This window comes from Glycine soja, chromosome 18 (genome assembly GCF_004193775.1).
Source record: "Glycine soja cultivar W05 chromosome 18, ASM419377v2, whole genome shotgun sequence".
Classification (NCBI taxonomy): Eukaryota; Viridiplantae; Streptophyta; class Magnoliopsida; order Fabales; family Fabaceae; genus Glycine; species Glycine soja.
The window spans coordinates 43,032,584-43,044,152 of record NC_041019.1 but is presented as its reverse complement, the minus strand read 5'-3'; the positions used below and the strand labels follow the sequence as shown (position 1 = coordinate 43,044,152).

General features: G+C 35.7%; 1 protein-coding gene across 4 annotated transcripts; it reads right to left on the bottom strand.

The window, feature by feature from the left end:
- Positions 1-385: 385 nt before the first annotated feature.
- Positions 386-10,631, bottom strand: LOC114397535 (pectin acetylesterase 5-like). Of its 4 annotated transcripts, none has more exons than XM_028359610.1 (12): positions 10,265-10,626; positions 10,106-10,188; positions 9,540-9,669; positions 8,777-8,850; positions 8,593-8,685; positions 5,895-6,019; positions 5,116-5,176; positions 4,914-4,967; positions 4,711-4,788; positions 4,509-4,614; positions 4,173-4,318; positions 386-916 (listed from the first exon to the last, which is right to left on the bottom strand). In XM_028359610.1, exons 1-12 carry the CDS (start codon positions 10,500-10,502, stop codon positions 806-808), a joined length of 1,299 nt encoding a protein of 432 aa, XP_028215411.1. In that variant the 5' UTR covers positions 10,503-10,626; the 3' UTR covers positions 386-805. The 4 variants fall into 4 exon arrangements, with proteins under 4 accessions (XP_028215411.1, XP_028215412.1, XP_028215414.1 ...); XM_028359611.1 differs by having other exon boundaries at positions 8,593-8,682; positions 10,265-10,625; XM_028359613.1 differs by lacking the exon at positions 386-916 and having other exon boundaries at positions 4,263-4,403; positions 10,265-10,630.
- Between the last annotated feature and the right edge of the window lie 938 nt (positions 10,632-11,569).

Sequence of the window (11,569 nt, the reverse complement as noted above, 5' to 3'; positions counted from 1 at the left end):
AATGTTATTCATGAATATAATACTACGAAACTAATATCATAAAAGTAAATATATATTTATTTTTCATTTTAAGTTTAACATCATAGTAATATTTTACACATTTTTTTATGATATAGGATACTTACAAATATTCTACTGCTACAAAAACTTCCGCACCGTGAGAGACATTCGAGCCTCTCCCACGATAGACATAGACAGATCTGTGAAAGAAACGCTATTGACAAATGATAGAGACAGTTTATGTATGAATATCAAATAATTCCACTTTCCAATCTATTTCGTCTCTTTCATCCCTCCCACTTTCGTTCCTTTTTATTCGTATATACCAAACACAATGTAAATATATATAAGAAAAGGGGGCCAATATTTATTGAAAGAAAACTACTGGCACAACATACCCTTTTCATTACGGTTGCATTTATTCGGAGATTTTGTAGTTGCTAATAGAGCATCAATATAATAAATTTGTAATTCACAAAAATCTAATGTGCTGGATTAGGGATCCATAAAAAAATTACAAAGTTAAGAAGAAACTAACAAATCAATTACACAATTGATTTATATAACAATTGAATCACTTGATCAAGGGGACACATGCTGCATGGCTTAATAATCTATAGACTGTAGAACCCATATCATACAAGTGAATAAGATGAACTCCCCAGCATATTCTCTAACTCTGAATCAATTGAAGCCAAATTCACGTAACGGATATAAATGAGGATATTCCTTCATGAACTTCAAGCAACCAAGATCCGGGATAAAAGTTGCAATAAAAAATGGGGCTCATAGCTTTATTTTATATTCAGGTGAAATCCATGTTGTGGCAAGTGGGGTTGCACGAAAAAGAAGAGCAGTCAATGCGCTTTACCGCTTCTCGGTCAAAGTACCAATCACCAACAGATTCCGCAATTGTCTGCTTCAGAGGCAAGGCAACAACAGTGTAGGGTAGTAGCTAAAAGAACAGTATGACATAAAAACTACAATGTAAAGTAAACAAGACAGAGACTGTAGTTTGATGAATTTTTAACGTAAGGTAGTGTGGTTTTAGAGAGAACGGGGAGGAAAATCCTTCTTTTTTGTATATGTGGAAATTGAAGATACTGTCAGGAGGTTTATAATAACTCACATACCATGTTCAACCAACTGAGCTAAACCTCCATGACAAATCTTTTATTTTAAATTAAGAGAAATATGTAGTATGTAATAATTATACAAAAAAAAAATAGTTTATGCTATTTTATAATTTTACTTCTTATTTTAAAACATTATCTAACTCTGCCTATAATACCATAATGATCCCAACCCTAGGTAAAAAGGGAGGATTGTGTTAGGCCACTCATAATCAACGTAAAACATGTCCAAGGATCGACCACAAAAATGGATTATATGTGTTAATGCCAATTTGTTATCAATAAGTAATGCAATGTATGACCCATGCATGTTGTTAAATGAACTAGAGTAGCTGTATCAACACCCAAATCAAGTGTTGAATGAGTAAGGATCTTCACATTCTAATGGACAGATGTGGATAAATAAGGTAGTTCACGAGAACCTAATTTAAGTTTGGTACTTTAAATCAGTACGTTGACAAGTCACTGAAGGTGATGGACACCATGATTCAGAGAAAAATTAACAACATATGTGTTCAAGAACATAGATGGGTTAGAGTGTTACACATATATACACAAATCCAAGAATTAAGTTCCTGCAACTCAAGGATGACAAATATGACACAGAAGGATAGAGAAATGTTCAAATAGTAGGTTCTAAGGCTAAGGGAGGTAGCTACCTAGGTAAAGCCTCTCTATATGAAAAAGAAATGATAAAAAGTATTTCATCAAAATTCTCAGACATCGTTATCATGGGAATAAGGTACAAACAGGCATGAGTGAGAAAATGACCCACAGTTCTGACAGGAGTGTTAACCCTAAAAATTCATTAGGTTGATGAAGAAGAAAGGGAGATTATCTTTGTAGCTTATCAACAAAGAAGGATCCCTCAATGAAAACCCCACTACAGGCCCAATTATCCTCAGTAAATATTCCCTACTTATCCCTCAAAAAATCGCACTTGAAATCAAGCTTAAAATCAATGAAGCTTATGAGAAAAAGAAGGTTGTAAATAATGCAGCATTTGGACTGGAAAAAGATGATGATGATGATGAGGTAGAAGCATTGGATGAAATTAACAACATAAGGGCTGGAAAAAGACCTGCAGCAGCAGGTTCTACCCTTGCACTTGCTGTCAAGAGAGATACAGAGAATGACCATATGGATTTGCATATGCTTAAAGGTCCAGAAGCATCAAATAAACTCACAATGGCTAAAAGACAAACAAGCATACGGAATGCTTGTATTAAAGAAGCAAGGGCTAAAAGGAAAACAGCATACAAGATACTTGTATTAAAGAAGCAATCCTGTTTTCTTCTATAGGCATATGCAAATCCATATGGTCTTTCACAGTATTTCCCTTGGCAGCAGGAGTAGAACCTGTTGCTGCAAGTCTTTTTCCAACCCTTATGTTGTAAATTTCTTCCAATGCTTCTACCTCATCATCATCTTTCTCCTGCCCAACTGCTACATCATTTACAACCTTATTTTTCTCAGAAGCTTCCTTGATTTCAAGTGGAACTTTCTGGCAAGCAAAAAAATCACCCTTCACCCCCATTAAGTGCCTCATAGCTCTACTTATTCCACCCTTTGTAGTCTTAATACAAAAATCATAAGTGACAACCTTTTTTATTGTTAATGTCCTTCAAGGAATTTCATTTCCAAGCCATATCAAGGTTGTCACCTGTAAGCTTGACCAACGCTGAACCGATTGATGAAGCAACATTTCCAAGAATTGGTTGTTCATTTGGTGGCTAAGATGATGCTAGGGTGAAAAGAAATAAGAGGTCTTAAAGTAGAAGTGAAGAGCTGAAACTAATGGTGAGAAGAAATAGGAGAAGAATGGTTAATTTGAGAAGGGAGTGAGAACTTAAAAAGAGGGGAGGGGCGCAATTGAAAAGCTTTAAAAGATTAAAAAAAACACAAACACACACAGAAACTCAAAACGGTGTTAAAAGAGACGAATTCCATTTTATTCTTCGATGTTGCAATTGTGCCTGTGTGTATGCACAATTGTCGCGATCTCGATGCAAATAAGGGACAAATTTGATTTTCTTCTCTGATGCTGCAAATGTGTCTACGCGTGTGCACAACTATTGCGAACTTGTCACAAATAGTGGTCACACCCACCACGTTCAAAAAACGCTACCACGTTTTGCTATTAATGGCTTTATAGTGTTTATAAATGGAAACATAACTACCCTACAGGGCTTCTTATTTCTATTCAAAATTCTTTCTAATGCACTAATATTATGATTTGTCAATTTTATGAATCTTGAGTGTCACACTCTTAGAATTTGGGTTTAAGGCATAACTTAATCCCACAAAACTCTTTTAAAGTGAGGATTGCCCAAGCTTTATAAACTCTATTTAAAGCCTTTAACTGTAGCTGATGTAGGACTAAACCCTTGAGGCTGCAATTGAGTTAACCCCAAAGAATCTGCAATTAAGGCAGACTAGGGGTGACCGCAATTAACTGCAGCTTTTCAACACCCCCCTCACGCCCAGGGCCTAGAGCGTGGCAATGCAGGTGGCCCAACTATGGATTTACGATAGACTTTGATACTATCTTAATATTTGGGCTTAAGGCCTAACTCAACCCCACAAAACCATCTTGTAAGGTGAGCATTATCCAAGCTTTATAAGCTCTATTTAAGCCTTATCTCCTGTGGGACTAAACACCATCCTTCAGACTTCAACTGAGGCAGCCCCAAAGAGGCCACAATTAAGATGGGCCAAGGGTGACCGCGATTAAAGTGACTTCCCAACACATTACAAAATCACATTTAAATTTGAAAGAATAGGAAATAAGTCAAATTTCACCGCAAAAATAGTCACTAGTAGAACACAAACACTCAAACCAACCACTATGACTAAGCACATAAACAATGTTGTGGTCAAATTTCAAGGGAACAAAATGGCATTGTTAAAATCAGAGATAAAATTCATATTTGGAATGACTGCCATGAAGCAATCACTAAGAAGAAATTGGGTGAATGCCATGTCTTGAGTAGATATATTATATACACAGCATATGTGAAGTGCCAAAACTATGGTTACCTTATCATTTATTTTAGGAGAGTTGGGTGAATGCCATGTCACTTCCATCTCAGTCTGGCAATGGACGAAGCATGAATCTATAAACATTCCAATCTCCTTTCGTTGTTGGAATTCATTCACAGCCTTCAGCAAAGAGCCACGGTAACCTGACAATGATAATTTCCCAAGTTATCCATGCCTCAGCGTGGCTACTACATTTAGGTTCCAGGTTAGATCATCATTAATCAATATCTGCAGCATTCCAAATCTAATCCAATTGAAGGCTTACAGAAGTTAATAAACCAAGACTACAACAACATATCCAGAAACTATATGGTAGCTATAGCGAATACTTACTGTCAAGTTTATCAATCATATTAGCATTACAACTGCGAATGTCCAGTCTGCACCGTTGCCAGTGACCATCAGGATCTGATCCTTGAGGCACCAAAATATTGCGTATCTAAATACGTTTTAATTAGCATCAAATGTCCATCACAGAAAAATTAGAAAAAAAAAATGTTTTATGACAATGAAACATGAATACTAAGGGACTTACCTGCCAGAAATCATAAGCTGGATGAACAAGGAACAGTGGAGTCTTTATGTTTTTAGCAATTTCTGATGGAAAGAGACACTGCATTACAAATACACAGTTGGTTGTTCTTTTAGATGAAATATATGAACCAACTAACCAAATTTTACTCTTACAAATTATATCGAAGGGTGAGGCAACAAGATTTGAGAAACTAAAAAACCTGCCTTAGATGGTTCCATTTTAGCAATGCAATCTTTGTGCAAACTTTTTGCAAGACCCTAACAACAAGATATGCGAATATTATATAATTAACTGAAAAAATCACATTCTACTTTTTTTATTTATACTAATAAACTTAACAGATAAGTATAATTGTAGTTCCTTAAAGAAATATTGTTATAAATATATAAGCAAGCACCACAATACCTGAAGCTGGGCAACATCATGATAGAAAGATCTCATTGTACTGTTTCCACTAATATCCTTCCTGAAATTTATAGAATAAAGATTATACTAATTACTTATTAACACATAACATGAGAGATAGTGAACAAGCCATGTACAGGTACAAATCAGAAGTGAATGCGCCAAATGCAAGGTTTCTCAAATCCCAATAGCAGATAATGAAACTCAAGCCAATTATTAGTCACAACTCTTTTTTGCCAAGCAACAACATCCTAGGATGACCAATTCTGTAATAAAATAAAAGGACTTTTGGCAACTTTCAGTTTTCATTTTACAGTTTAAAGGACGGCCTGAACAGGGACAGGGAGAAGTTGCTTGGCACGCCTGAGAAAAAGCACTTGTGTGAGCTTTTTGATGTGCCGTCAACTGGTCTGTGTAGATCGGAGGATGGCAATCCTAACCACAGGGTTGGCTACTGGAAAGGTCACCAGAGGAAAATCGTCAAAATTTTGTCAAAAGGGAAAGTGGATCCTCCGGACAGATCACGGTTTTCAAGATGTCTCTGTTAGACTCTGGATACCATGTTAAAAAAGGGAAAGCAGAAACATTGAACCGAAATCATGTGTCCTAAATGGCACAATGGAGCTGACTTATATAGGCTAATTATATTAGTTACACATAATGAGAGGATATTCACTTTCCTCTAAATCAGATCAGATAATATATCCCTATAAAATCGCTATACAATAAATGCAGGATATTTATTCTTTTTTTCAATAGATATGTTGAGAGAAACCTACTCATCTAGGAAGAAGCCTGCATCAGCAAGACACTTGACAGTTGCTTCCTTTGGAAGTACTTGCCGGAAACTATCACAGTGTATAAGAGTTGCCAACCCTCCAGCAGAGCATCCTGAAAGCAAAGCCTACAAAAGTAGCCTTATCTATCATCACATGCTAACACATCATAATACATAAACAGTGCATTATGTCAAAAGCATATAATCTGGAGTCTGGAAAGTAGAAACTGCACTTGTTCAAATCCATAAGCTAAGCTTTAATCTTTCACACTATCATCTATGCTTATTTCTCAAGTTCATCTAAGAGAGAAAATGGAAAATATTATTTCTTATTGCTCAAGTTCATTTACAATAAAGGACAACCACTTTCTTATGTTTACCAACTCAAGAAATAATCAAAGTAAATAGAAGTTATTCAATTATAAACTAACAGAAAGATTATGATGGCAGACCCCCAATTAAAAGGATGTAACTAGAAAGAATACAAAGGAGTGTTACAAAAAACCTCCAATTGAAGAAAGTTATAGGAGAAGGAATAGGCTAGGCTGAATAGAATCCATTTCTTTAAAGCAATTTTCCTAGAGTTGTGACAAAATGCTACAGTTGGTTAGCCAACTAAGTAATGACTACAGTGGTTAGTTAACAGACTAGGGTGACGATGTTTAATGAGACCTTGTGGGCTAAATGGAAGTGGGGTTCATTCCGCAATGACCAATCCCTATGGGGTCAAGTGATTGAATCTAGGTATGGTGGGTGGAGGGGGCTTGAGGAGAGAGGAGGAGGGAGAAATTCATCAATTTGGTGGAGGGATTTGAGGAGGGTATGCGGTGAGGAAAGTGAGGACAAATGGTTTGATAAAATGAGTGTGGAAGTTAGGGGATGGTAACAAAACAAAATTGAGGGAGGATAATTGGTTGGGTGAGGAGAGTCTTGCAAACTTGTTCCCTAGAATATATCTTAATTCACTTCACCATCATAAGTGTATTAAGGATGTGGGGTTGTGGATTGGGGAGAAATGGAGTTGGAATTTGGTGTGGCGTAGGAATTGGTTTGTTTGGGAGGAACCTCAAGTGAATAAATGAGGACCTTGCTTGAGGGGATACCACCTTGGGCAGAGTAAGAAGATCATTGGTTGTGGCCACTGGATTCAAGTGGAATTTATCCCGTAAATTCGGCATACTCAGCTCTTCACCATTCGAGAAATGGGAGTGGGGTTGACGACTTTTTGCTACAGATTTGGAAGCTAGATATATCACCAAAAGTCATGTTTCTTTTGTGGAGGTTGTTCATTAATAGATTCCCCACTAAAGACAATTTGAAGAATAAGAATATTGTGGTGCATAGAGAAGACTATTAGTGTGTGTTTTGCGAGCAACTTGAGGAGTCAGTCAATCATGGGTTCCTCAATTGCAGGAAGATTTATCCATTGTGGAAGAAATTTTTTCAGTGGCTGAATTGTAGCTCGGTTTTACCAGGTGTGATTTCTGAATTGTTCCTGCAATACCCTTCTATTTTGGTACACAAGTCTGAAATCCAAAGATGGAAGGGTTTTTGGAGTGCCTTTGTGTGGTCTGTGTGGAATATGAGGAATCAGAAAGTGTTTAACAATGGCTACTGCAGAAAATTCAATTCATGACGTGGTCATGATTATATGAAATTTGTGAAGGGTTTGATTTCTCTTTTGCACAGTGGAGCATAAATCCAAGTGCATTCTTCCTCAATTATCCAGAATCAGTGGTGGTTTTGTAACCTCAGATCGTGTTTGTTCTCTGGCCATATGTGATGCTATCAACAGGGGTATGTTTTGGGGAGGTTGATATGGCATTATAATTGGATTCCCGAGGGGTCCTTCTAGATGAATTGGGTTGTAATTATATGTTGATGATGATTTTTTGTAATCGGGTTATGCAGTATTTGAGTCTGAATGACTATAAATACATAGTAACCCTCTTCTGCATTGTTTCATTTTGGTATCTCTGGTACCAGCTTAATATAATTTTATGTTTGCTGATAGAAGAAAAAAAAAACTAGGGTGAAGATTGTTATAAAAGGCAGGGAAACTCCAAGACGGGGTATCAGAATTTTTTGGGAAAATTGTGGGTGGAGAGTCCAGGCCTCTCAAAAGTCTAGGCAGTATCTGATCCGGTTCTATTAGAGTGCAGGGAATGAAGGTACTTAGTTAATGGTTAATGCTGTTGTGTTGGCAATAGGATGTAAAAATGATTAGTCATGCTGTCAGTTACTGTTAGTTAGTTGAGAAGACTTTAAAAATGATACGGGGAGGAAAAAAAAACCATCTTTTTGTCACTCTTCTATCTCTGTCCTGTGAGATCTCTGATTGAGATATTGAGAACAGAATTCAAACGATAAAATCTTAATCTTTTTCTATTTTTCTTCATCTATTTCGGATCCAGTTCTATCAGAATAATTTCATAATATGACTTTCACTGTTTCACATGCATCACCTGGGGATAATAAGTGCACAACAAATGGAATATCCACCAAACTGATCCATACATTTAATGTTTACAGTGCAAGTGATAAAATTGAGCAGAGGACTGACAGCTAGATATTACTGTATCCATTATTATTATTATTATTATTATTATTATTATTATTATTATTATTATTATTTGTTTGTAACAATCTCAGAAAATTTTAAAATATATCTTAGATTGTTATTGTGGTGGAAGTATAACCTGCTTTGCATTAGACAGGCCAGTTGATAAGAGTTCATCCATAATAGCTTCCCATATGACCTGGCCTCTGAAGAACAACCCACTTCCTCTCTGCTATATAAAATAATTTTAAGAAAAACATCAACATAAACCCAAATGTGTAAAAGTTAACAACAAACGGTGCAAAACATAAATCAATCCTAACCTCACTCTCTGGATGACCCGCAAAAGATGCACCGTCACAATAACGTATCTTCACCTTGTTCCAGTTAAAGAAATCTGAATAAGTTTGACACATCATACAAAGTAACATCACTTAGTCAATATATCTGACTGTCTATCTATCTATTTACCTACATACATTCACACATCCTACACCAGCACAAACACACAACTGCCAGATATGCAAATCCAATGGTGCTGGATATCTAATTATTCAGGTTTGAGGGAAAATGTCAGCAAAACAATTAATCATCAATATTACAACAGTAGTAATATATTCTACAATTTCTCTAATGATATAATCCACAAAACCCATAATACCAAAACAAGAATAATGACGAGCTACTATGTCAATGTAAAACATTGTCACTGTATCATTCGATCATAACAATTGACAACATAGCACCACATGATTGGATGATAGTACAAAAATGTCTTACAAAATGGTGCATTTAATTTAAACTCTTAAAACAAAAAACTGCCAATTCCTACAACAATGGGTAAACAAAGAGAGAAAGATAGCAAGATATTGCTGACTAGTATCAACTATCAAGGTAGGGTGTGATAGAGGCAGTGAAGTGTTATGTTTACAGTGCATAAGCCAAGGGTTTAAATTGCAAGTTGCAACAGTTGCAGTGACATCAAAAACCTTGATATAGCTCAAAAACTCACACAGATGCAGCCACAATTATGGGATTTAAAAGTTAAAACCATGATATAAGCATGTTACATTCAGTATAACTTACCAGGGTTCTGAGCAGGGTCAGAGCTCAAAATTCCTGAAAAAGGAATAAGCTTCTCCATATGATCGGAAGACCCCAAATGAGTGAATTTTCGCTGGTAGCAAGAAGGTATCGAATTGCACCACCCTCCTCCCTGCACACACAATTGAAACCAGGTCAATAATATTTTTGAGAGGAAAACACTCTCTGCCACACTCTCTTTAATACTTTTTATTATTGGTTAAAATTCATTAAAATCTAAAAAATTTATGAGCAAAACTTATTAAATAAGAAGGGAGAGCTACAGAATTTTGTGATTTTCAATGGATTTCAAGGAATTATAAATAATGCGTGCCTTTACAAGGGTGTGTCAGAGAAGAAATTATTACATGCTGAAGGACTACCACCAGTCTCTAGTTCCCGCAAATTTCTATGTGACACATAATCAAGTTTTTCAATTTACAAACTCAACTACAAGTTACTCCCTCTGTTTTCATAGGTTTCTGGTATTCGAGATAGAGTGTGTTGCTAGCATTTCTCTGTGTTTAAAAAAGCAAACTCAATTTTTTAACAAAAGGGAAAACAGAAACCTCAATGTGGATCAGCCAATTGCGGGATCCGGATCCGAACCCGCTTTGGAAATGGTAACCGGGAGCGCTCCCGTCCAAGCAAACTGCATAGACAGCAAAAACGAGGATTCAGTCAAAGCCAAAAAAGATGGTGGCGCGTGAGATTTGTTGGGAACGTACGCGCGCGCGTTTGGTTGGCGTTGCGGAGGAGGGTTAACGGAACGAGCTTGGAGTGATGGGGCTGGGAATCGTAACGGGAATGGGAACGGGAATCCAAGTGGGAGAAGAGAAGGAGAGAGAAGAGAATGAGGAAAATGAATGCGGCGATTGCATAGTCCTTGGAGGACCAAATTCTGAGAGTGCGAAGACGCAAATTGGGAGCGGTTAGAGCGGAAGAAGAAGACGACCATGAAGGCATGGCGTTGTTGTCGGGGGAGAATGAATGAATGGGATTGAAGAAGGACACTGCAGGAGTGAGTTCAAGTAGTTGGAGTCAACGCAATGAAGATGTTTAGTTTTATTTGTTGTCCAACGTGCTCAATGTGCTCTAAATCTAATGCTAGATTATTTTGTTTCCTATTCTAGTTTGATTTGAGGGGGTTGGGTAATAAATATGGTAGATCTATAATGTAGTATAAAAATGGTTCTAGTATAAATGTTCTTTTACCCATTTTATGGTCGTTTATATTATCATCATTAATTTGATTTATCTTTTATCTAACTTTCATTTTTTTTTTTACTTTTATTAACACTAGTTATTAGGGTTAATCAGAGGTTGGATTTGGTTTGATCGGATTTGGATCCTTTAGGTTAGTCGGATCTAGGTTAAGCGAATCACGGGTGAGTCGAATGATTTCAATTTATATGAACTTAAAATGTGGATTAATACATTTTTTTAATCTCGTCAATTTTTATTTTTTTTTTGCATAATTTGAATATTCTCAAAGCAAAATGGTTATTTTTAGTTAATTATATGATTATAAATATAATTTTTAATTGTTTCGTTGGCTTAAAATTCCAATATTGGATATATTATCCGATGTTAATTATGGATTATAATTTGGATACTGCTTCATTTTATAATTAACATCAAATAATATATCCAAAAACTTCAATAAAATCAATAATTCATATTATAAGACTTATTTGACCTTATAAATTGTTAAAATGTTTGAATTTTAGTTTTCTGATAAATTTTAATTCTTTTTAACATATTACTCAAAATACAAATTAAAAAAAAACAACTTACCAATTTGCAAAAAAAAAAAACAGCTAAAAGAAAAAGAATACGGGTATGACTAGCATAATATCAAAGCATTTTTTCCTTCAAAATCAAAGGGACCAATTCATATATCCAGAGAAAACTTTCTTTTAAATACCTAGAGGCTAAAAACAAAAACAAAAAAAGTGAAAATTAACACCCTGAGAAACATATAAAACAAAAAACACATTAAACTGTGAAATTTTGCAAAGCAAACTTTTTTT